This window comes from Podarcis muralis, chromosome 4 (assembly GCF_964188315.1).
Source record: "Podarcis muralis chromosome 4, rPodMur119.hap1.1, whole genome shotgun sequence".
In the NCBI taxonomy this organism is placed as follows: domain Eukaryota; kingdom Metazoa; phylum Chordata; class Lepidosauria; order Squamata; family Lacertidae; genus Podarcis; species Podarcis muralis.
Window position 1 is genome coordinate 79,729,353 of NC_135658.1, and position 27,544 is coordinate 79,756,896.

At 43.2% G+C, this 27,544-nt stretch overlaps 1 protein-coding gene across 6 annotated transcripts in view; it reads right to left on the reverse strand.

The window, feature by feature from the left end:
• The window catches only part of ATP11A (ATPase phospholipid transporting 11A), a 107,204-nt gene that overhangs the window by 52,652 nt on the left and 27,008 nt on the right, over window positions 1–27,544 (reverse strand). For all 6 annotated transcript variants that reach the window (XM_028728106.2, XM_028728107.2, XM_028728108.2 and 3 more), the window contains exon 2: window positions 1,784–1,906. In XM_028728106.2, the coding sequence (XP_028583939.2) occupies window positions 1,784–1,906 (123 nt within the window). The remainder of the gene's footprint in view (window positions 1–1,783; window positions 1,907–27,544) is intronic.

The window sequence follows — 27,544 nt, forward strand, 5'->3', positions numbered from 1 at the left end:
GTAGAAGAACGAACGCCATACTTGGATGGTCTACTCCAGCAGCAAACGATGTACCAAGAATTAACACCACAAATGAGCATGGGACCCAGAAGGAAATAACAGATGCCCTGGGCTGGGGGAGGAACATCTGTTTGGAGTAGGGAATTTCATAATTTCATAATTTTTTACATGGTTGAATGGCTCACAGGTGTAGTTGCCATCTTGTTGGAGAAGACTGAGAAAATCTGCTGGAAATTAAAGGGGAATTCACCTGTGACTCTTTCTAGAAATGGTTACCTATGAGATTGGGAGCTTTCCAGCAGACCCAGGCCTGGATCAAGGAAAACTATCTGCTGAACTTCATGCTAGTCCTCCTCTTGTCAGGTCTAATTCTAGAGGAATAGGACAATGACTTCTCTTCTCATATTGGTCCTGAGTGATAATATATTTCCTTCCCATGATCCTCAATTCCTGCTATACCTCCTACTCATGCTTGCCTTCCATCAGCAGTAGATGTCTCTACTTGAAACTACCAGCTTAAGTGATAAAATTCACAATGGGGGTGACATCTGTCAATATCACACAAATGCTAGCAACAAAATTCCAGAAAGCTATTATTAATATTCCATCTGCAGCTGGCTAGCCATCACTGACATGCCTCTGAGCAAGTGAGCTCCAATACGACCTGCAGGTGACATTTACGCTAAATATTAAGTCAGTAACACAATCAGACAGCTCTTCTGACACATACAGAGAACGGCCCGTAAAGCAAAGTGTCCTTTTAAATATAGCTAATAGGAAATGCAGATAGAATGATAAATTAACAATGAATTGTAACATGGAAGACTATTCTTCTTATGGGTTCAACTGGCAGTGTTCGCATAGGGTAGTCCAATGCGTGTCCTCAAGGCCTTTTTTGTTGGCCCTCAACAACATCTGGTGATCAGCCTTTGTGGTGCTGTTGCCTTCCCAAAGCAAGGTAAGTGAGGCACTGGGATTTGGGAAGAAGGCATGAGGTCCTAGATTCCTCTCACCTCCTTCCCAAAGCCTAGTTAGCACGTTCCAACCTTTGGACAGGAGGTGGGAGGGATCTAGGACCCTGCCAGAGGTGACTCATCACAGATCAGACATGCACATTCCTGTGCCTTCCCTTGCTTCCTTTTCCTTTCTCTGGATTCCCAACTTTTGCTTGACCCTTTGACCGCACCCACCCACCTCTCATCCATTTGGTTTCTTTTTGCTGCTCTGGACATTGACTTCTGCCTGACCTGACGATGTACCCAATCCTGACTTGTTTGATTTAATTAACTGATTTGAAGCCACCCAGCACTTCCCACTGACTGCCTGCAGGCCTGCCCCCACAGCGTCCTGACACTGGGTTAAGAATGCCGTGATTATGATAGGAAGGGAAGAGACTGGAAGGTGTTGTTTGTCATTCAGCTGTTCACGCAGCGATAATTACAACTTGCCGCAGGTAAAGCAGCCCAGCGGCAAATTGTTCTTCTGGTCCTCTGGAAACTGCCCTGCTAGATATTTCTGAAAAATGTCTGTTATGACTGTGTATCATAAGAACAGATCAGCACCGTCTTTTAAGAGCACAGGCTAGTGACAATTTGACTACAAGCAAATTTTAATGGTGGGAAGCAACATCTACTTTTTATTATATTCCTTTCCAATCAGCTGCTGGTGGTAAACAAAGGTAGCTCAGGAAGCAAAAAATAAAATTGTTGGTGGAAAAAAGAAAAAGGAAGCTGACAGAGCAGAGTCAAAATCATTAGGCAAATTATGCAAACGCACACTCTACCTTTGAGGAGACTATTCTGTTATCCGGATACCTCTGTGGAATGTACGCTTCAGTGCCTGCAGGGGGTTCACGATGCCCAACATAAATAGTCCGATTGTCCACCCAATTCTCTTCTCCAGCACACTGTGGAAAAAAGAATGTGTCATTTTAGTTCAGTCTGTACTTCTGCATAGACATGAGTCATACACTGAACTGGCTAGCCCCGTCTCTTGGCATCAGTTGATCCTTCATTCTCTAATAGCTGTCAAAATCTTAACGCCCCCACCCCCCAAAAAAAGTCTTTGCCTATCTTCTCCTGAGTGATACTTAGATGACACATAGGAGTGAGCTGTCAAAATCCTGCCTTTAATAGCCTTCAGTAAGTCCCTTACCCCTGGAGCAATAAAGGCAAACCCACACAATTCAAATCTGTTACTCTAAACGGCGAGTTTTATATTTTGTCCTCATATTACTCTAAAAAGAAAAGAAAAGGCATGCACACTGACACATCAGCTCTCTGAATACATATTGAGCATATTTCCCTAATCATGTGCACTGTAATCCAAGGAGCTATTTCAGGAGACTGCCAGGGCTTGCGCATATTTGGGTATTCTCTGCAAACTGCAAAGCTGAGGGGCCACTTGTGAAGTTCTTCCAAGTTTTGAAGCTATGCGACAAATAGTTGCAGCACCGCTTCTAGAAAGAGGGATTGGCTATGAAGCCCTGCTTACTTGGGGAGTGTAACACATTTATTTATTCAAAAGATTTATATGCTGCCTTTCTTGGGGGCGGGGATGCAAACTCCTGCCATGGCAGATTACAAAAGATTATGAAAACCATAAAGTATGGATGGCGAACCCTAATATGAAGAGAAAAGGTAGAAGGCCTTTATCTGAAATCTTCTAAAATACATATGTACAGAAGTATACATGATTCTACGCATTATTATTTTGGATGTATGGAATTAGTAGGACTTGTTAAGGAAAGAGTTGTTAAGACTTTATATTCAATTTATTTTAAATGGTGTTTTTTTAAAAGGAAGCTGTAATGGCTCCAGCCTCAAACCCAAGATTCAGAGGCTGGGTTTAGTGAGCAGGAAGAGGCTGGGGCAGAGAGCAGTCCAGAATCAGAGGCAGAAGTGGAGTCTGGAGTGGAAGGGGGCCAAGAGGCAGCAATAAGTCAGGCTGGTAAGGAAGCCAGGCTCTCCCATTTCTGCTGTGACCAGCTCCTTTTCCCGCTGGTTTCCCAGAATGAGGCACAAGGCGAAGGAGCCTTAGGCTGCTGGGGAAGGAACCAGGAGAGGCAGGGACCTTCAGTCCTCGCAACTGTCTCATTGGGGCAAGACCTACTGGGAAGAGTTGTTGTGATCCCTAGGCCTGTGCTGTTTTGGTTTCTTTGAATAGTTAACTTCACTGACACTGGTGTTTTTTATTGCTGACCTACTTCTGACTCTGGCTTCCGACAGTCTTGCAGAGATTGCACCAGATGGGAAGCCATAGAAAGAAAAAGCACATCCCTTTAAGCCAGGGACTTGGTCCTTTAAGATTTCACATTTCTATGAAAGGGGAGTGGAGAAGGGGCAGGCTGGAGGGAGGGCCTCATCCTGAAAACTCAGTTCAGCTTCGTATGAAGGAGTTGTTCAATTGGAGTTCTCCAAGGTGCTGTACCCACCATCCTGCCTTCTGGTGTGAACTGGTCAGAACAGAGGTAAGGGCAGGGTTCAGACCTTGTCAAACTCTCAATGATGTCATAGGGGACAATCACTAATGGCCAAAGAAGACATTAGGAAAAATGGATTGTATAAGCCTGTTGAAATTTTTTTGCTAAAGAATTCATGTTCTGAACAGTTTATCATAAGAATATAACAAAACATGAATGAAGAACAATTTTTTGGGGGGGGGAGGAACAAAGTATTCCAAAATGCAGATTTAAGTACTTTACACTACATCCTCAAGAACAGAGAAGGCAACCTGTGCCTTGTTCAACAAAAGTAATACTGAATAACAAAAGCAGTCATGCATTATTAAAGTCATTATTCAACAGAACTTGATTCTTCTCATGAGGGTACTACAGAGTTTAGAGGACAGTAGAACAAAAAGGCTCTCTTATACTGCTTATTGCCAATAATCGATATAAAATATACTATATACGAACAGCTATTATGTCTACCAAAAAAACAACAACACCCCAAGACAGCACTTTCCCCCCCCCTATCAAACTACCACTCTGTATTAGATTTCCTTTGGACCATGACACTGATATCCCTGCAAGGAAAGGAAAAAGTACTGCAGCGAAGTAGGAAGAGCAGTGAAGTGTATCCACTGCTTTATATGCTATTACTTAAGCCCATTAAAAGGTACATCCAAGAAACCATAAATAAACCTAAGCATTATGAGTTTCTAATAATAACTTAAAGCTCAATGTACCGAAACCCTATTCCATTGGCACATCAATGATGAAGCATTACTTTTCTTGCTTCAGCCCTATCAGCAAATGCAGAACCCAAAAACTGGTGGAAGATCCATTATGCTGTCTTTACTTCACATACCACTGACCACAGTATCCTCCTGGGGAGCCTATCCAAGTGGGTGGAGGGCACTGCTTTGCAGGGGTGCCGTTCCTACTTGGGTGACCATCTTCAATGGGTGATGCTTGGGGAATGTTATTCGGCACCATAGGGCCTTCAATGTGGGGACACTCGGGGTTCAATTATATCCCCCCACACTGTTTAATATCTATATGAAGCCACACAGTGGGGTCATCGGGAGTTTTGGAGTGTGTTGTCAGCAATGTGCTGATGACACACACAGCTCTATTTCTCCTTTACATCTACAGGTATGGAAGTGGATGTGCTGGACCGGTGTCTGGCCTCAGTACTGGACTGGGTGAGAGCCAATCCAGTTAAGACTGAGACACTGTTAGTGGGTGGTTCCCTAGACTGTGTGGATGGAAGACTGCCTGCTCTTGAGGGGACGGCACTCCCTCTAAAGGAGCAGGTACACAGCTTGAGGGTGCTCCTGGACCCATTGCTGTCACTGGAGGCAAAGGTGGCATTGATGACATAGAGTGCCTTCTGTCAGCTTCAGCTGGTGGCCCAGCTATGTCGCTATCTAGACAGGGATAGCCTCACTTCTGTGGCCTACGATCTGGTAATCTCTAGTTCAGTGTGTTATAGATGGGGGTGTCTCTGAAGACGGTTCAGAAACTTCAGCTCAAGCAAAATTCGATGGTCAGGTTGCTCACCCTCAGAGGGCAACAACACAAGAATAGGCCATTTCTGTGATGGCTTTCTGTTTGTGGAATGTTCTCTTCAGAGAAGTCTTTACATGTCTTTATCCAGGTCTTCAGCTATTAAACAACCTATGACCTTTTAAATGTGGTGGACCTGTTATTATTATTATTTCTGTGATTGTTAAATTGTTTATTATTATTATTATTATTATTATTATTATTATTATGCTATGTAAAATATGTTTTTAATTTTGTACACTGCCCTGGGACCTTTGGATAAAGAACAGTATACAAATTGAATAAATACAAAAGGACATATTCAAGACTCCTAGCTTCATCAAGCTTGAATAATGATTTAAATATGACTTGGTGCCTAAGTTTAAGGTCATGAAACTTTTTAACATAATAGAAAACTTTTTAAAAATAAAATGGGGTGAAGTACTCACAACAAACTCAGTGAAGTATTCAGTTTTCTGAATAATAATGTTTCTTTTTAAAAAAAAAAGAAAGAAAAGAAAATGCAAGCAATGGAATAACTATCCCATTATCCCATTCAAAGGGAAAAGCTACATTGATTTGCTGTAGCCCAAACAGGAAAAAACAAGGGGGGAGGGAGAAACCCTGTGATACCTTAAGGCTTTTTGTGACATAAACTTTAACGGGCAAGTCTACAAAATCTTATGGTACACTAAATTTGTTAACATTTAACCTCACTGGTGCTACAGCTGTCAGAATTCAAAGTCCACATTTCCATCCTCACAGGAAAACCTGTATATTGTTACAAGTATTGCCATTTTACATTCTGAGAAACAAGTCTGAGAAGTTTATAACAGCTTGCTCAATGCATGAGCTAGGATGGGCGTTCAGGGCTCATACTCTGTCCCTTGAATCACAATTGTTTATCTGGCAAGGTACTAAAAAAACATTATTTAAAAAAGGAACCAAGCCTGAAGGGGCTCAAACAATTTTGCTTAGTTGCTTAACTTACATTAGGTCAAGAAATATCCCAGCTGTCCTCCAGGTAAAACTGGCATAAAACTGCAGGTATTTTTTTCACCTTGCCTGTTAACATGAAAAGCCCATTTGCTTTTATCTTATGAACTGTTCTAGAAGTATTTCTAAGCTGGTACTTTGATTGTTTCTGCTCTCTGCAGTAGACGGGATGGTGTCAGCTAAGTTTAAGTGATGAAATGGATGGAGTGGGGAAAGGGGCTAAATGACCATCAAAATATGGTACTGAGAGAACAATGGCCAACGGCCTTAATTCTGTTGGGTTACTAAAAGTATGATATTGTCATGCATTTGGAAGAGGGTGGTGTGATGTGGAGAGATACAGGGAACACAACTGTTGGTTCCCATATATAAAACCTTCTGAGCAACACTTATATGGAGTTTTCCATCAGATCATATGATGGTGTTGAGTGATAATGCCAAGGCCTGGTGCCTCCCCCCAATGCAGCGTCGCTCGGGATTCATCACTCTGGTCTCCTGTCACGCTGATGTGGCCCATATCTAGGGGCATGAGCGCACGACGAGCAGAGTTCAAACAAAAGCTTAGCCTTGAGGAGTAATATCTAAGCCTAATTTATTGCAAATTAGATCAAACGTAACAGAACAAAGCAAAACATGGCTTATCTCTCCGTCTTTCTTCCTTGGAGAGAGAACTGCAAAAGCTATACAGAGCGTAAACAGGGTACAGTGGTACCTCGGGTTACATACGCTTCAGGTTACATATGCTTCAGGTTACAGACTCCGCTAACCCAGAAATAGTGCTTCATCTTAATAACTTTGCTTCAGGATGAGAACAGAAATCGTGCTCCGGCGGCACGGCAGCAGCAGGAGGCCCCATTAGCTAAAGTGGTGCTTCAGGTTAAGAACAGTTTCAGGTTAAGTACGGACCTCTGGAACGAATTAAGTACTTAACCCGAGGTACCAATGTATCTCAATTTCCTCTCACAAGACTCCAATAATCAGTGCTGGAATGTAAACAGACATGTGACATGTAACAATCCCACATATCTGCAGCACGGGAGGAATGGAATTCTCAACAGATGGGTCATCATATAATCAGCAGACCACACATGTGCAGAAGCAGGGATTGGCTCCTGCATGATTCTCAACCTGGTATCCAGCAGTCCTGTGGCTCTGCTACATGCATGCTGCATGTACAGGCAATGCAAGCCCAGAGTCCAGCACTGAGCTGCAAGAACATCTCTTCCAGGTGGACTTAATGTCTGGAAACAGATTGAGGACCCAACTCCAACCATTGGCCATATAAGGTAAAGGGACCCCTGACCATTAGGTCCAGTCGTGGCCGACTCTGGGGTTGCGGCGCTCATCTCACTTTATTGGCCGAGGGAGTCGACGTACAGCTTCCAGGTCATGTGGCCAGCATGACTAAGCCGCTTATGGCAAACCAGAGCAGCGCACGGAAACACCGTTTCCCTTCCCGCCGGAGCGGTACCTATTTATCTACTTGTACTTTGACATGCTTTCGAACTGCTAGGTTGGCAGTAGCAGGGACCGAGCAACGTGAGCTCACCCCGTCGCAGGGATTTGAACCGTCGACCTTCTGATCAGCAAGTCCTAGGCTCTGTGGTTTAACCCACAGTGCCACCCGCGTCCCTTATTGGCCATATAGGCTGCAGGTAATTGGTGTTAGGAGTCCAGCATCATCTGGCTGGCCATTTGTTTCATCATGTCTGGTCTAGCTCTTAGGCACAGCTGGTGGTTTTGAACAACCATCAGACAATATTCCAAGGGATGAAAGGATGGTGTTGGCTTCCCATCCTTCTCTATCTCCTCTCAGCCACTGAGATATGGTCTGAGAGCCTGAACCTGCCCTCTACCCAGCAATGCCTAGAATTCTCCCATCAGCCATGGCTGTAATGAGTGTGGGAGCTGAGCACCTCATCAAAACAGTCTCCCTTTTCCTGTGCTGGACAGGATATCTTACAGTTGGTTTGTCTGGGATACCATATATGCACTAACAAAGAATTAACAAAGACTATAATCTTCAAAGTGCTAGCAGGGCCACTATCTATGCCTCACTAAAGTGAGCCAGTTATTATTATGCCATTTTCATCTCACACATCCATATGATACTGAAATATCACTCTTGTTCTCATCTGTCAGGATAATGTCACACATTAGTGTGGGGGGGGGTGTGAATTGCTGATTTTGCAAAGATCAGATATCTTTGGCAATTTACAAAGCAGAATGCCTGATTTATGATTTTAAAAATTAATGGAAAGAAGATTTGCCTTAGTGCAATATTTGAATAGCTTGAAGAGGCAAATCTTCTTCCCATTAATTTTTAAAATCATAAATCAGGCCTTCTGCTTTGTAAATTGCCAAAGATATGTGATCAAGCTAATCAAATATCGGGTTAAGTATGATAAAAACTGAAAATGAGAGTATTTTCCCAAATTGTTAATAAGACCATAATAATTTTTAAAGAATATATCGAGAGTGTTCTGAATGCTTCACAATACAGCTTGGAAAGGTATCCCTGCATCATCTTACCGACTGGAGAATAGTAGCCTGCCTATTGCCATACAATGAGTTCATGGCTTCAAACCAGAGAATTTTTGGCTCACAGCCACTATGCTAACAGATACCCTAGAAATCCAGCCTTTCACCGGCATAACCCTGCATTATACTGTTGAACATTTGCTCAAGGGGAGAGGGAAGAACATAGGCAGATGGTAAGCTGATTGAAAGCTGTGCCTGGCCTAGCTTTGAATGAACGTCTCTCGGTTTACTATTCAACACAACCTGCACAAGGATATGCCATGCATTGAGATACTCAGATATGAGATAACAACACTTGGCTTGCAGACATGATGGGAGTTCTGTAAAAATGCTGCAGAGTTCTGACCTTGATGAAGCAATTATCGCTGCTTTTCAGATTGCACTTGAAACGGTGTTGTTCTGTCACTTCACAGAAATAGACCGGCAGCCCCTGCTCTTCTAAGCATCTAAAATCCGTACAGCCAATGTAGAAAATCACACATTGCCCTCGCTATGAATGTTACAGCATTCCTCCCTCCTCTACATTTGTTCTCATCGGATTCATCTGATTCATCTGCAACCAAAGAGAGCACGCTCACCGCTTAAAAGCAGATGCAGCTTACTGTGTAGGAAACGAAGAGGCCTGTTTTGATTTAATGTTCAAAGAATGACGTCTCATTTACCCATTAGGTGCTACTGTCCTGTCTCGACATGCTAGGCTTCTGATTGTTATAACTGTGAAGCTTACAGGCTAGCTGAGGATGGGAAACAATTGTGTCTCCAGGAGTCAGATCAGGTGAACTTAGGATCGATAACTATTCCTATAGCCATTCAAAATGTTGCCTATCCCTGTCACTATTTAGACACAGAAAGGTACGTGGGGAATTTCAAATTATTTCATCTAATAGCCCAGTGGGGGTCCCCCTCCAGCCAGTGTCCCCCCTCCCTACAAGGCAACAAAAAGGGGACGCTCAGAAAAATACAGAACTTTCTGCACAACTGGAGATTATGCAGGTGGTGGTGGGGAACACAGTGGTTTCTCAATTCGCCACAAGAAGGGGACAAATGCCTACTCCACTACAAAATAGGGAGGCAGGAGACTGAACATGCAAGCTCCCAGTATGCTGTTATGGAATCCTGGCAACATGAATGCAGAGTGCAGGCACTAACTCTGGTGACAGGACACTTAATTTTTGCTGACTCTACAGCCTAACAGCTGCCACTGGAGGAATGATAGCATGTGTCCTCTGCCCCCGATTTCTATTTATTTCCGGGATTCTTTATGCTTCTAGGGCAGAGTTTCTCATACTTGGGTCTCCAGCTGTTTTTGGACTACAAATCCTATCATCCCTAGCTAGCAGGACCAGTGGTCAGGGATGATGGGAACTGTAGTCCAAAAACAGGTGGAGGCCCAAGTTTGGAAAACACAGTTCTAAGGAATCCGTCTTGCGAGGGGCACTGAACTGTGACTGGTGAGGGGAGCGAGGGGCACCAAACTGTCACAGGTGCGGGGAAGGGATTTACTAGAATCCACCTATACAACTGGTTCATCAAACTCAGGACTGTCTCCACTTACTGGCAAGGGCACTCTCAGAGTTTCAGGCAGGTGTTTTTCCCAGCTATAGCTGGAGATGTCAGGGGCTGAACAGGGGAATTTCTGCACACTCTGGAGCTGAGCTAGGGCCCATCCTCAAGTGCTAACAAGGGCACAGCTGTGAAGGATATAGATCCTTAAAGAGTCCTGGAACGGGGAAAATATTAATGTCTCAACAGAAACGGCTACATACCGTGTGCACAGGGGTTAGTTACTGCTCAGGTTAGAACCGGCAAGTCTGTCACTTGAAAGGTTTAGCATCTAAGCTTTAAAGCTATTCTGCTCTATTGGGAGATGGTAACATTCCTTATCTTTTTTTCTTCCCTGCCTTTTACACCTCCCACCTTGCAACCGGTAATTGTTTGCTCCTGAACTTTTATATTTGCTTTAAGAGCAAAACCAACAATTGAATGAGAATTCTTACAAGCGTAGGTAACCGCAGCTCATTAAAAAAGTGCAACTAATTCAATGCTAGCTATTATATCAATTTGTAAAGGAAAAGAAAAGAAAAGAAACAGCTACAGTGGTACCTCGGTTTAAGAACAGCCCTCTTTATGAACTAATCGGTATACGAACTCCGTAAAACCGGAAGTAGTGTTCTGGTTAGCGAACTTTACCTCAGTCTATGAACGGAAGATGAATGGCGGAAGGGCACTGGCGGTGGGAGGCCTCTAGGGAAAGTGTGCCTTGGTTTAAGAATGGTTTCGGTTTAAGAACGGACTTCCGGAACGAATTAAGTTGGTAAACCGAGGTACCACTGTACTTCTGTTCTGTGTAAAAATAGGAAAGCAGATATTTGGAGAGTGTCTGTTGGAGAAGCCAAACAAACACTGAAATGTTTGAATTATTACATGCAATTATAAACAAAACTATGAGAGCTAATGCTTTTTTGTAGTATCCATGGATTTTAACACCTAATATTAACAGTTCTAGGCATCTTAGACGACGTAAATTCATATCGGTCATAATCTGCTTCTTTATGTATGCTACAAATTAAAGGGTTGTAACAAAACTAACTTGCAACATGGAAAATTGCTGTTTTGGATTATTTTATGAAAGTGACATAAAGGAAACCTTGTACTTAGTCATTGCTGTGTTTTTAGCCACTTTTCTGTCAAAAAGGCCATCAAACTAGTTTATAAGGTAAAAGTATCAGAATAAAAAACACCATGTTTTTGCATCAATCATGCACCACATCCATACAAGACTCCCTATGCAGTGCACCACAATATTTTTTCTAGGGATAAGGGAAAGAATCATCAAAATAACTTTTTAAGTAGCACAGCAGAATCATGCAGTCCAAGCACGCACGTTTTCAACATCACCTCAATAAACGTGTATCGTATTAGCCTCATACTATTCGACTGTCTTATATTTCCACTATGGCAGATTACTAGAAGCAAAGAAAGCGCTGGTGTTTGTTTCCCCTGGCAGAGAAGGAGAAGTTGCTGCCATGATATATCACTTGTCATCTTGAAGCCCAGCCAAGATACATGAGAATTCAGACTGGCATGAAGAGGGCATGCGGAAGCCATAACTATACATGAGACACATAATATTTGGCTGCTCTGTGTTTTTACTTAAATATAAAACATGACTGAAGTGTGTAAAAAGAGAATTTCTTGGAGCAAAACGAAAGATGCACAACAGCAAAAAACTCAAATGTTTGCAGAGCTGATCACTGTAATAAATATTATACAAATGTTCATAGATACCTTCTCAAACATTACACTGTTAGTGAAACACACACACTCACACCTAAATTAGGGTTTTTTTATTTTATTTTAAGCAAAGTGTCATTCATCATGATGGTTGGTGTATGTCTAAGGAGAGCTGGAAAGTGGCAAGGGCCTTTGGGAAGGTGTGTTTCTTTTTGCTCTACATATTTCTAAAGTATCAGGAGTGAGAGGGCAGCTTTCCCATCATTGTAGCAGTGTCCTCAAGTACACATCTTCAGAGGCCTACCTAGGTTCCCTTGCATCCTTGGCAAGGAGATGTAGCAGTGACTCTGAAGCCGGGAGAGACCATGGACCAGAAACTCAAAAAGTTTGCTTTTCAGCGCCTTTCATACTCTGCCAGTGACTTCCTCCACAGCCATTGCGGTTGGGTCTGTTTTGCTCTGCCTCGCCTTCTCCTCTTCCATCGGTCCATGCCTGAGCACATGGACGGGAGGTCAGGTTCCTAACCAGAGTGGAGAGCGGCAATTTTTGTGCCTCCATGGGTCTGCACCTTTGGCAGAGGCCAACCTAGCCAACCCCCTAGGTATGCCCCTGGAGCTCTTAACTTGTTTACTCAGAAATGAATGGCAATCATTCACTTACGTAAAAGGATGAGAGTAAATGGGTGCATGTAGGAGAATTTGGGTGAAGAGTAAGCTTGCTCCGTGCCCCTGGGGCCATTGAGAATGAAAAAGTTCTCTCTCTCTCTCTCCACACTTAGGTTCCCTTTCTGGGTCATGTAGAATGTTAAATGGTGGGTAGACATAGCAGACGACACAGCGATTTCTCCAAAGCAGCTCTTTATTTGTAAGCTGGAACAGAACTGAACAGCAAACAGCTCAGCCGGCCTGATTTTATAGGCAGCCGGCTGTCAACATTGTAGCAACAACAACCCAGGGTTTCCCGCCTAAAGTAACTGATGTGGACCTGAGTGAAAACTATCTACACGATACTCCTTTTGGCCAGGGTGAGAATTTCAATACATAACACCCCTCCCCACTGAGATAAGGCATTAGTTACAATCATAGTGGTTCCATTACATACAGCAATACCCTTATTGGTTTCAGTAAGGCACATAAGCATATTAATTGACCCTATTCACCATACAGCTTTACATGTGCAGTTTGTCCAGTGAACATAGTCTCTTAAATACGCTGGGCGCTTGGAAACCCTGCTGGATCGCCGAGGGCCAGTACCAGAGTCCGGGTGGCCTTGTGGATTTCCTGGGCAGAGAGTTCAGCAGCTTCTGAGGCCACAGCCTCCTCAATTGCTTTCTGAAGCGTGAGGTCTGGCTTGGCGAGGAGATGCAATTGCAGACAGATGTTCCGGACCCTGCAAATGATTTGATACATCAGGGCATCGTCTAAGTCTCAGAACTCGCGGTGCATTGCAGCCTGTCGGAGGGCGGTGGTGTAGTTGTTGATTGACTCCTCCTCTGCCTGGTTCCGGTGGTAGAACGCATGGCGGGCAACAATCTTGGGCGGCTTTGGCGCGTAGTGGTTGCAGAGCTTCTCTTGAATCGTGTCCCATGGCTCAATGCAATGTTGGGAACTGATTAGGTGTAGCTAGAGAGGTACTGACCATAGAAACTTGATAGATGTGAAAGAGGAAAAATAGCACCATCTTCCATTTACCTGAAGCAGGGTCTGAACTCACTCCTTGGAGCAGGAAGTTGTGCTCTGTGAGGTGCCATGCACACTGATCACGCTGCATAAGCAAGCAAACAACAACTGGAGTCTCCCAGTTACTTATGCTGCAGCATTCCTAACCACTGCTGCTGTTATCAGCGTTTATGGTTCTTCAAGAGAGAAAACTGCTATCTTCTGTCTCCGCAAATCTCACTAGCCACAGAGCAGGTGAGACCAGGAGGAACGAGTTAATATTTGTCCACTGTGCTGTCCTGACATTGCTGCATAGCAACTGGTTTCTTCCATGCGTAAGTCCATGGGGAGTAGTCCACACGTGGCAATGAGATTGGTTGGGGGGTAGCTGTGCTGTTGCTATGAGAATAACTTGTCACTAGCGGAGGCTCCCTTATTGTCATTTCACTGTTGTTAGAGCTGAGCGGAACAGGGTACAGCTGAACCATCACAAGCAGAGCCAAAGCAACTACCACCAGGTTAATCTTATGCACGTTTACAAAGGAGTAAGTTCCACTGGGATCGACAAAGCCAACTGTCAAGGAAGTGTATATAGGACTACAGCTTGTAATGGGACCATAGGGCTGAGCTGCCCTGTCGTTCTGACTCACTCTTTTTCTATGTATGCATTCTTGAAAATCCTCAGACCTCCATTGTGAGGATGGATTTAATTTGCATTTATTGCTCCGAACGCATTCCACAGCTAAGTGGAGTCAAAGTACTTTGGTTTAAGCGAACCTTAGCCTCCCTGACTCTCTCATGCAACTAAATAAGCTTAAATGTGAGTACTTTAGTTTAACTGGGTTGCTGATGAGCCTGCAAGTGCACATAACCATGGAAACCTGGAAAGTGATGTCTTCATGTTTCTCCAAAGTGAAATAGCTTGTGCCTCCAGGCTGTTTATCCCAAAGCCTGGGTTTTGTAATGTCTGATTCTTGGGAGAAGTCTCAGGCTAAATCTGCAATGGCATTTGACTTTTCTGGAGGTTTCCCTGCACTGAGGAATAGAGAATTAATTATTCTTTCTTAGGTACAAAATCCACTGCACCACTTCACTCCCACGGTGGGAAACACTTGTCCCCTGGCATTACTATAGAAATATCCGTAATCCAGTATTAGCAGCACCATGGCATAAAAACTGGAGCTGGAGAAATGGCTGACTAGCTGCTGCCTGTCCTTCAATAATTCCAAGCAGCAGTCCCTTCCATTAGTCCCACAGAAGTCAATGGGGGAGTAAACTTGACTTGGCTATCTTAATATATTGGATATTGGTCTAATCAATATCACTCCTAAGGGGGCAAGATTATGCAAGTTTTTTTAAAAAAAATATTGAAATTATGAAGACATTGCTTTACACCATTTTACATGGCAAAATAAATAAAAAAATTGTCCAGTAGCACCTTAGAGACCAACTACGTTTGTTCTGGGTATAAGCTTTCATGTGCATTCACACTACAGAAACACACAATATGCATGCAGACGAAAGTTTATACCCAGAACAAACTTAGTTGGTCTCTAAGGTGCTACTGGACAATTTTTTAAAAAAATTTATTTTGACTGCGTCAGACCAACATGGCTACCTAACTGAATCATTTTACATGTGTTCCTGTGTAAAAGATTAGAACTTGTGCAGCAATAAAGCTGCCAGCACATTTGCAAAGCTAAGCAGGGTCCAGTATGGGTTCAAATTGGATGGGAGAAGTCATGTTGAGATTCCTGCATTGCAGGGGTTGGACTAGATTGCCCTTCCAACTCTACAATTCTATGATTCTATAATTACCACAATTATGTAAACAAAGAATTCTCACCACCATCTCTGGAGCAAACAATATTTCAGTAATCTGATAGGCTGTAGCCAACAGAGGACTGTGAGAACAATAGCACACTTTTATTGCAACAGTACCAGTTGTGCTTTTAGTTAGTAGTTTAGGCATTTCGGTGGTGCGGTTTAGTGTAGTGGTTACTGTGTTGGTCTAGGACCAGGGTTCAAATCCCCGCTCAGGCCAGGAAGTTCACTGGGTGACCTTGGGGGCCAGTCACTGCCTCTCAGCCTAATCTACCTCACAGGGTTGTGGTGGAGATGAATTGAGGGGGAGAGAAAACCATATCTGTCACCTTGAGCATCTTGAAGGAAAAAGTGGGATTAGAACGCGATAAATAAATAATAAATAAACAACTTCTGAGGAACAAGTGAGAGTGGCTGTGGTCTGGGAATTGTGGAAGAAAAGTAGAACAGGCTCCCTCAAGAGATGCTGGACTGTCCTTCCTTGAAGGTTTTTAAGCAGAGATTGGATGGCAGAGGTTGGATGGGTGATTTAGCTGAGATTCCCGTACTGTAGAGTCTTCCAACTCTAAGGTTCTATGAATACACTTGTTTGACCAGGGGCTAACAGGAAGGGGAGTAGGAAAGAAGAATGTACTTAATCCCTGAGCCTGGATACACTGCTCTTGCGCCATAAGAATAGCAGAGAACGGGACTGAATTCTCAGCAACCACCAGTTTGTTTTTAAAATAAGGTATACCTGGCGTAGAATCCTAGAACCGTACAGTCGATGGGGACCCCGAGGGTCATCTAGGCTTCTATGAGAAGGACAGAATGTAGTTATTTGTGCTACAATTTGAAGTAAATTGGAGGCGGCAGGGAGCGGCTTCTTAATGTTTCCCTCTTGTATCATTTTTACACTGAAAATAATACATACACAGAGCTGGTTTTTATTTCTCCGAATACCTGGATCTTCTAGCTGGTGGGCATAAAAGGCGGCTGGGGCAGGGGAGATAATTTTCAGTGGGAAAACAGCACAAAAGGAAAGTATTAAGAACACACTGTATATGTATTGTATTGCTCCATCTTCAGAAACTCCCTTGGTGCCCTGAATATCTATGGAATCTTATTTCCTTTTCAAAAAAGCACAGTAAACGTTGTACAATAAGTTATGTATAAAAAATATTATTTCAGAGGATAACAGCTTATCCCAATGATGCTCAAAGACCTCAAAGGGAACACTCAGCAAGATTATCAAAAAGAAACGGAAATTGTTTCCCAAATGCACAACTTCACAGCTACTAGGTGAAAATTAAAAGACTGGGACCTGGTTAGCACATTAACACTGAGCAAAACCATGATTTGGTGTGAACGAGAAAAAAGGTCCCACAGCAAAGCCTGCAGCTGATGTTCTCCTCCCACAGTGATGCTGCACCACTCAGGGTTAAGTCCTTGTTTCGAGTGAATTTGCCTGCTCCTTCTATGTCTCGGGATCATTTCACAACCTATCCTCTAATTCCATAATTTCATCAACTCAATCTCCCACTGCTTCCTTAGATATAATCAGTGTAATACAACTAGCCAGCAACTTACACGTATTTAACTTGCGCACATTCAGCTTTACGCTCTTGGCAAAAAGATAAAAATAAATAAAGGGTGTGGGGATCCACCCATCGCACCCGATATGTTTTGACTACAGTGGTACCTCGGGTTACAGATGCTTCAGGTTACAAACTCCGCTAACCCAGAAATAGTACCTCGGGTTAAGAACTTTGCTTCAGGATGAGAACAGAAATCATGCTCCGGTGGCACAGCAGCAGCGGGAGGCCCCCATTAGCTAAAGTGGTGCTTCAGGTTAAGAACAGTTTCAGGTTAAAAATGGACCTCTGGAATGAATTAAGTACCCGAGGTACCACTGTAAACAACTTCATGAAAGTGCAAGTAAGTAAATCAATATCAAACCCAGCGGTGGGTTTAACCTTCGTGAAAACCTGGTCAGAAGAAAGTCAGTATAGATTTAATATCTGGAAAAGGTCATCCAATCATGCAAATATTTTGAAAAGTAATAAAATCACTCTTCTGGAAGGCTTTTTTTTTTAGAGGAGACTTACACAAGCATCTGGGCTAAAAGAGTTTAGGTTCAGTTAATGCTAACTCATTGCAGGTACTTGAACAGGATTATTTTTGAAGTTTCTTGTGACCCATATCTTTTCATCACATACAGACAGCAACCCCATTAGGCTCCGATGTGCTTCATGAGCCAGGACTCTCACTTGAGGAGCTCGTGCAAATCAGAAAGAACAATGGGTCCCCTTGGTAAAAAGGACAAGGAAGCAAGACATGGGGAACAGCAATTTTGAATTACAAAACTTTTACTTGCAGAACTTCTTTCGTATGAAACGTGACGCCACACAAGTCTCAAATTTAATAAGAAGTCAAAACAAAAAAATTCCTTCCAGTGGCACCTTAAAGACCAACTAAGTTAGTTCTTGGTATGAGCTTTCGTGTGCATGCACACTTCTTCAGATACCTAATAATAAGAAGTGTTATGCTGTGCCATAAGCAAGATTTGATTATCAGAAAGCTTGAAGCAACAGATAAATCAGAGCCAATTGAAGTTTGAGGGGCAGGGATGTTGGCATAGTGCTCTCTGATGGGTCTCCTCAAACACTGTGCGTCCATGCCCAGTAAGCCCTGGTGAGCTTGCCTGCCATGGGAAAGGGGAAGCAAAAATACAGCCCTGATGAACACTGGGCAGCTTGGAGCACACATTTAAAATGTCCTATACAGTGGTACCTTGGGTTACAGACACTTCAGGTTACAGACACTTCAGGTTACAGACTCCGCTAACCCAGAAATATTACCTCGGGTTAAGAACTTTGCTTCAGGGTGAGAACAGAAATCGCTTGGCAGCGGCATGGCAGCAGCGGGAGGCCCCATTAGCTAAAGTGGTACTCAAGTTAAGAACAGTTTCAGGTTAAGAATGGACCTCTAGAACGAATTAAGTTCTTAACCCGAGGTACCACTGTAATGCTCTGGAGCGTCCTTGACATAGTATCACACAGGGATATTGCAGAAAATTAATTTTTATTTGTTTAACATCACTTATAGACCACTTAATTATATATATGCAGCCTGCACAAAATAGTATGGCATTTTCATTAACGGTACCTATACAATCAACAAACCCTTAAAAACAAGTAGACATAATAAAATTAATGATTTAAAAATAATGAAATGATAAAAACTCAAGACTCATCAAAGTACAGTACAGTGGTACCTCCGGTTAAGTACTTAATTCGTTCCGGAGGTCTGTTCTTAACCTGAAACTGTTCTTAACCTGAAGCACCACTTTAGCTAATGGGGCCTCCTGCTGCCGCCGCACCACCAAAGCATTATTTCTGTTCTCATCCTGAAGCAAAGTTCTTAACCCAAGGTACTATTTCTGGGTTAGCGGAGTCTGTAACCTGAAGCGTATGTAACCCGAGGTACCACTGTACAGATAAATGAAAGAAAAAGAATTTGATCAAGAAAGTTTCTACATGGTTAACTAAATACCCCATCACCAAAGTGGTGCTGCCTATATTTTTATTTGCAGTTTAAATCCAAAAGGTCAGTACCATGGAACCACCTTTTTAGTTGGGCGGTAAAAGAGACACGTCCTCGCCCAACAAGAAACAATGTACCAAAAATAAATTGAGGCAAATAATGTTATAAATTATCTACCTACTGGTAAAGAGAATAAAGGTCTGCATTTCAAGTACATTTGATAGCTGAAAGCCTCTGCTATGACCCTAGATCTAAGTAAGCAGAGATACTCTTGTGGAATTATTTTTCTTTCACGCTAATAAGCAGGGGGACGTATTTTATAATAGATTAATGCATTCTGTACTGCGCTGAGCTTGATAGCAAATGCCATGGGGAAATTGTTTAAGTTGCTTCTGGGTGGGAAGATAAGGGTAATCACAACTTCCAGATGTCTCTGCTGTTCAGTGATACGTTGAAAGGTTGCCTAACCTTTTCAAACCACAGCTTTCTATTCAACAAGAACAGTGCACAAGGTGGCGTGTACTACAGGGCTCTGATTTACTGCCAGGGGGTGTGTGAGAAGGAGGGAAAGGAGGCCATGATGGTTAACATTATCACTGCTTTATAAAGCAATAAGCTTCATGCAGGCCACATGATATAGAATGTTCTGAAGCTACAAGATGCTGCTGTTCAATTGTGGCAGGGAGACCACCTGATAACTACTTGTAAGTCACTCCGTAAGTCTCTGTGAGGGTGGGGAGCCTGTGGTCTGCCAGGTGGTATGGGACTCCCATCACCCCAAGCCAGCAGGGGTGGTGGGAGTTGTCTACCAATAACATCTGGAGTGCAGCAGATTCTCCATCCTCCCTCAAAAGAACCCCCCCCTTTTTTTGAGGGAATAAAAGGAGAAGCAGCAACTGGTGTGCAAACAGAAAACAGATGGCAGCTCAAGCTACGACATTTCTCTTTCCCACATACATTTAGAGGGTCTCCTCAGGTACTTGGAAACTCTAAAAGTCCATATTCTGCATTACTTCCTTGGCACATAAAAGGTGCCATGTTCAACCTATGACCTCTCTAGGTAATGATGGAGAACACCTGAAGAAACCTTGAAGAGCAGCTTCTAGTCCACGTAGATGATACTGAGATATGGAGCAATGGCCTGACCCAAAGTAAGGCAGCTACCTATATTCCTAATCTTCTCGGAAAGTACACCCTAAGGCAGTGTTCCCCAACCTTGGGCCTCCAGCTGTTTTTGGACTACAACTCCCATCATCCCTCGCTAGCAAGACTAGTGGTCAAGGATGATGGGAATTGTAGTCCAAAAACAGCTGGAGGCCAAAGGTTGGGGAACACTGCCCTAAGGGACAATAGACTGGTAGCGCAGAATCAGCAAAGGTCTCAGGAAGGGTCCCTAAGGTCTTCAGCAATTGGTACTGCACTTGACCCAAGTTTATGAACTAGATGAAATCTATCTGAAAATAAGGATTTTAATAAAAACATAGGAAAGAGAAGAAGGCAGTGCTCTCCTATGCTTCCTTGTATGGTAATAAAACTCCTCAATTAAATAACAAGCAGAAAGATCCTAAGTCACCATTATTACAGTATACAGCTCATGACTGTCCCCTCAAACCATAGAGTTGATCCATCATGGGATTTTTTCAGTGCTTAGCAAACAAGCACAATGCTTAGTAACAGGATTATGATATTACATTTGCTATAAATAGCCCAACGCATGGGGAAGGGAAGCTGAACCTTGTGTTCCTACAGCCACACAGTAACAGACAAAGTTAACAATGCTTTGGCTGTTGAGCAGATAAGCATTTAATAACTGAACAGAACACAAGTTTCTGTATCCGAGAGCCAGTGTGGTGTAGTGGTTAAGAGCGGTAGTCTGCTAATCTGGGGAACCGGGTTCGCGTCTCCGCTCCTCCACTTGCAGCTGCTGGGTGACCTTGGGCCAGTCACGCTTCCTTGAAGTCTCTCAGCCCCACTCACCTCACAGAGTGTTTGTTGTGGGGGAGGAAGGGAAAGGAGAATGTTAGCCGCTTTGAGACTCCTTAAAGGGAGTGAAAGGCGGGATATCAAATCCAAACTCTTCTTCTTCTTCTTCTATCCTTAAGTCAGTAAGTATGAATATTGGAGACTTCAAAAGTAAGAATCAGGCTGTTGCTTAAACATCTCCACAAGCCAAAATGACAGCAGATGCCGTCTTTGGAAATTATGTCTGTGTTTAATGCTCACCTGCCATAGCCAAAGCAGTTGAAGGAGATGGGGGAGGTGAATGTTGGGGGCTATTGGATTGGATCATAATCAGGCTCATTGTAAAGTCCCATTTGTTGTTTGGCCACACTTCCGAAAAAATATGTTTTCCCTCTCTGCAATACACCTGCCTTGTAGCAAACTCACCTGTCATGTAAGCCCCAGGGTGCAACCTTCACTGGTGATATGAGATACCAGAGACAAGTTCAGAATAAAGCATTTCAATGATGTTCCCAAGGCTGGAACTATCTATTATCTGTAGCCTCGCAAGGGATAAAGGCCATGTTCATATTTAATGACAAGCCAAGTTTTCTGGCTGATGTGTACTACCTGATTGCTTTCACTTCGCTTCTCCCCTGGTGCAAGTGAGAGGCACAAGGAACAAGTGATGTGTCCTTTGGTCCCGATTTCTGGCTTTGTTCCTTGACTGTGACCTCCTGGCACAGCTCCTCATTGCCAGATCACCTCGGACCACTGCCGAGAACTCAGCCCTGACATGTAGGCAAGCATAAGCAGCTGTGCAAGACTACATGCAAACAGGCCGTCACATGCCATAATTGCACTTCAATGTTACAGTGTGCGTCTGTATGCCTGCATGGGCAGTTTTTTAACCTGTGGTCTGTGTTACATCTGTTTCAGCCCTAATAAGTGATATTCCCTATAGGCAAACCTGTTCTTGCCCTCTGCAATCTTAATCCTGTCATAAGCTATTTCCGCAAGTGCCCGCTGCTCACAAGCTAACGAGGCCTTCATGGAAAAAAGAAACATTTCCTTGAGGTCAAGCAAGCACATTCAGTTATGTTGAAGAAAGGGAAATTATTATTTGCTCCAAAGGTTCAGCATTAAAGAGAATGTCAGAAGAATTAAACACTGGTAAGTCTCCAAGTGCAGTGTTAAAAATGCCATCAAACTGCTCACCAATACAGCAGTTTACTATTCTGCAGATTTCAAGTATTTTACTTGGCTCCTTGTATCATATTCTCCAGTGGCCAGAGGAGGAATGACTGCTGGGAGGAGCACAGAGAGAAAAAACACCATGGTGCACCTGTAGCAGCAAAATCTGCCCACCTGCAATAAAACATGTCTCTCCAATATCAGTCTCTAGAGCCACAGAAGGAACTGTAACTCCAATAGTTTGACTCTAGCCCTGAAGGCACACTCTTCCACTGTCTCCCAAGACAGACGGATGCCATCAACAAGTGCCTGAGAAAGACATATTTATTTTATATCTGTATGAATTCCAGCTGCATTTACAACACCAAGATCACACCTTATGTGTCTACCCTTAGACATGCTTTATCAAAGTATTTTGAAAAATATTGACCTTTACTTGTAACCCAGAAAGCATTATTTCTTACATCTATAAAGTCCTACCTGAAACTAATAATCACACATTCAATCAATATGTAAACACGGCAGGAAGCAAGCCCTAATTCCAAAGATGTGCACACCAGCTTGGCCCACACCCTGGTACCCATGCATGCAGCACACAAATATGCAGGGACGAAACCTCACACACGTAGCAGTACATACAAAGACTTCCTGCCTGCAGACATTTGCACTGAATTTGTGAACCCCAGGGATGGGGCAAGCCAGCATGTGCAATGTCTAGGGTTTGGCTAGTTGGCGCAGTTGCACCCCTTGTTATTACCATCTGGAGGGGAACTTTTGTGGTACAGCACAACAAAAGCAGGATAACACACACACATGCGCACGCACGCACGCACACACACCAGAACATTTGTGGCATGAACGGTTGAAGGATTTTAGTAGAAGGCTATAGGAGATGAAGGGGATGCGGGTAGCGCTGTGGGTTAAACCACAGAGCCTAGGACTGGCCGATCAGAAGGTTGGCGGTTCGAATCCCCGCAATGGGGTGAGCTCCCGTTGCTCGGTCCCTGCTCCTGCCAACCTAGCAGTTCAAAAGCACGTCAAAGTGCAAGTAGTTAAATAGGTACCGCTCCGGCGGGAAGGTAAACGGCATTTCTGTGCGCTCCTCTGGTTTGCCAGAAGCGGCTTAGTCATGCTGGTCACATGACCCAGAAGCTGTACGCCGGCTCCCTCGGCCAATAAAGGAAGATGAGCACCGCAACCCCAGAGTCGGTCACGACTGGACCTAATGGTCAGGGGTCCCTTTACCTTTATAGGAGATGAACCTATTGCAAAGCAAGCTATATGACTGCCCCAAATCTTCTGCAGATGCAAATGGCACTGAAATCATCCCAGTAACATCATGAACACAAATCACGACGAATGCCCAATAAAGAAGACGTCTGGGTCGCGAAGGCAAAGGGGTCCAAGCACAGTTATTAAATGTGAACTCTAGCACACAAGGTCAGCCAATAGGTCTAGTGAGAACAGAAATACATGGAACTTTGCACTCTAAATTTTAACCTCAGCCACTTTGTAGTAATCAGACACTCAAAGCTTCCTTTCGTTTTTGAATACAGAGTACCGGAAACTCCTACACAAGTCATATTAACCCATTCAAAAATGTTTCTGCCAAGGCTTAAAATGCAACGCAATTATCAAAGAGATACTCTACTTAGTGAAATAGGGACATTTACTGTGAACACAAGTCTATATATCACAAATTACTCTCATTGGTTAATGGCTCCTAGCATCAGGTTTAGGGAATTATGTCAGACACTATTAGTTTTTCAATTTATATTAGGCATATGATGAGCTAGCTCCAAACTTACAAAGACTAGAAATAGCCTCAACTGTGGGTTTTCCTTTCCCAAACTAAATGAAATCTGGCAATTACTACTAAATCTACTATTCATGTAAGACCGCAGAATGTGTTTACCGTTTACGTGGCACAGAAGTTACAGTAAGAACTCTACCTTTCAATCGCCTCGCTTTTTTGTGAATTCGTAAACCTTTGCAAACTGAAGTTGTGTGTGCTTGTTTTTATTTTAGAATCATACATGTGTAAAAGAGGCTTTAAAATGATTTGTAGCCTACTTCATATCTAGAGCTGAGAGGTACATAACTAATACTGACACTCCACCCAACTAGAGTTTACTCTCATAGGAATGGATAGGTCTTGATTTGTAGTGAAAATAAATTAAGTTTAAACACAGTGCTTCTGTCTGCAAAAATTAGAGGACGATAGCTGAAGATCCACTGAAATTAGTACACTTAAATAATAAAATATAATAATAATAATAATAATAATAATAATAATAATAATAATAATAACAACAACAACAACAACAACAACAACAACAAACATCAAACATTAAAAGCTTCCCTAAACAGGGCTGCCTTCAGATGTCTTATAAAAGTCAAATAGTTGTTTATTTCCTTGACATCTGGTGGGAGGGCGTTCCACAGGGCGGATGCCACTACCAAGAAGGTCCTCTGCCTGGTTCCCTGTAACCTCACTTCTCGCAGTTAGGGAACTGCCAAAAGGCCCTCGGACCTAAATCTCAGTGTCCGGGCAGAACGTTGGGGGTGGAGACACTTCTTCAGGTATACTGGGCTGAGGCTTTGAAGGTCAGCACCAACGCTGACCAGTTATTTCAATGGTCTACTTTAAGCAGGGCCATGCAGAGGGAGGGGACATCCAGGTACACTTGCCCAGGGTCTTGGAAGGTTAAGCTGGCTGGGCAGCCCTGCCAGGGGCCTGCCGAACTAACACTGTCATGCCAATAAGACCCTGGACCTCCCAGCTGATCAGGGCCTCCTGCCCTGGGCCTCAGACAAGCTCTGTGCAGCCTGACTTTGCGTATGAGTAATGCTGGATACCACCCAGAGGTTATAAGCAGGCTAAAAGTGCATTTTAAAGGAGGTTTTAAAGGTTAAAGGCATTAAGCAGCACGTATGAGTCATCTGACTCAGTTGTCCATAATCTAGAATAGGCGAGAAAAGATGTCTGGCATGCAGGTAAATTTCAGGTTACCTCTGGCTAGCTGATTGCACACAAGACAGAATATTCAATAAGCCTTTCATCTGATACCTTAAATTTATAGCATGTCGCCGCACCACTGAATGATCGCAGCTCAGCTAAAGACAAGTCTTCCAGTGCGAAAGGCAAGCTGATTAGAGTGATGAAAAAAGGCCTCTGACATGCTCAGCGCTGGGGCTATGCCATCCTGTTACCAAGATTAACACAAGCAGATGCCTCTGAATATCAGATGCTGCGGAACATGAGCTAGGGAGTGCCATTTTGCTCATGACCTTCTCATGGGCTTCACAAAGGCATCTGGTTCGCCACCGTAGGAAGGGGATTCTGAGCTACCTGCTTGACCTGATCCCAGCATAGCGCTAACATAGAATGAATGGGGTGCAACTTGCAACTAGTGCACAAATCACCTTGGAAAACACTCGTCTCTGGCACTGGTTCACATACTGAGAGCTCTTTTACAAAAGCAGCTTCACTGCTTTGGAGTATATTCTAGGAATCAAGAAAGGTTTAGGGGGCAAAGACAGCCTGAATGAAGTAAATTTAATATACGTACACAGTTATAGAGGGTGGCGCTGTGGGTTAAACCACAAAGCCTAGGACTTGCCGATCAGAAGGTCGGCGGTTTGAATCCCCGCGACGGGGTGAGCTCTCGTTGCTCGGTCCCTGCTCCTGCCAACCTAGCAGTTCGAAAGCACGTCAAAGTGCAAGTAGATAAATAGGTACCGCTCCGGTGGGAAGGTAAACGGCGTTTCCGTGCGCTGCTTTGGTTCGCCAGAAGCAGCTTAGTCATGCTGGCCACATGACCCGGAAGCTGCACGCCAGCTCCCTTGGCCAATAAAGCGAGATGAGCGCCGCAACCCCAGAGTCGGTCACAACTGGACCTAATGGTCAGGGGTCCCTTTACCTTTACACAGTTATAGAGTGAACACATCTTTATCTCACTCTAAATCCAGCTGCACTTTTAAAAGGTGTGACTAGTTGGGAAGGCACACACACTATATTGTTGTAGACACATGACGAAAGCTTTTCTGTTTGGGAAAGTGCGGCAGCAGAGAGGTTGTTGTGGTGCAAACACAGCAGCAAGAGCACTGGGTTGGCTCTGACTATGTGTTTACACCTTACTGATCTCCCTGCCCCTCCCTATAAGCAGCAATGGCCAAGCTGTCAGGAGGCCAGATGAGCGCTGCTACCCCACCCCACCCCACCCCACCCCACCCCACCCATTACCACCATCTGGACACAATTTAGTTACTTATATTTGTTTTAAAAGTTTTATCGATTTCATCTTCGCTTTAGCAAGGATGTGTGATTTTAATTGGCTCGTGGATTTCAGCCAAGTTTTGTAAATAATCATAGCTATTCACCGCTTGGAGAATTTTTTGATCAAGCGATTTATAAATTTTCTAAATAAATAGTTGCACCAGGATGTGGATGCACATTTGAAATGTACGTTTGAAGGTACATCTCACGGAATGGAATGCACAAAGCAGCCACAGTAAACATGCATCCAGTTTAGATCCTCAGCTCTTGCTCCTCAATTTATGCATGTACCTATCCCTTAGCTAGATTTGGATGCTCATATATTTAATTTAAGATGGCAGATTTAAGTGAGTAGCACTTCAGTTCCAAATTCAGAATGCTCTGCAGCATGAAGGTCCAGTAATTTCAGGAAATGTTGTAATGGGGAAAAGCAAACAATGCTACCCACAGGAAACAATGCAAGTCAACGTTTTTTCTATTATACCATTTAATGCAATCAAATGCCTATTGTCGCTAGAGGCCACAGGGATTATAGCAAAGCTCGGGAAATGAAGGCTATAATTTCTGTAAAGAGAGACTCAGATGAGATAGCATCATTTATGATAATGCTATGTGACCTTCAAGTGGGCATGATTCTAGTGCCTCATATCCTTTAATAATCTTTCTTGAAATGGTAGTATGTTCAAGCTGATCTACACGTTTTAAAATAGGACTGTATCACTTCAGAACCTGGAGGGTAGGATGGATGTTTGAACATTCTTAAGTTAAAAAACAAAGGAAGACTCTTTTTATATAGACCATATTTTCCCCAAAATGCTATCTTCTCAGCAGCAGTGTTGTTGTTTTTTTCAATTTAGGGAGGATTCAATATGTGCAATCTACTACATAGCACAGCTCCAAGAATGTACATATGTATGAATGTTAAAGGACAATTAAAAATAAATAGACAATTAAACAGAATGTCAATGGACTGTAAGATCTACTGAGAGATGAAAGGATTTTAAGATTCCTCTTTTCAAGCCATGGTGTCTTAACTTTAAGATAACACACTAACAGGTTTCATTTATTCTTTTAAGACATTTATATTCCACTTAATCATTAGCATTTCAAAGCACAGTACATAAAAATGAACCATACGGGGGGGGGGGAGCAATAAAAACTCACCATAAAACCTATGGTTGCAGACTGTTTGTCATGATATAATAGAGCAGCAGTCAAAAGAAAACATTAATATTATTCACTCTCCTGTGAAGAATGTTGGCCTGACTTAATGCTCAGGCATATTTGTCAGCTCCACTGGATTGATTTTCACTGCAGGCATTGTTGCAAGTTACCTTCTTGAGCCCTTCTGCAATCTAGCAG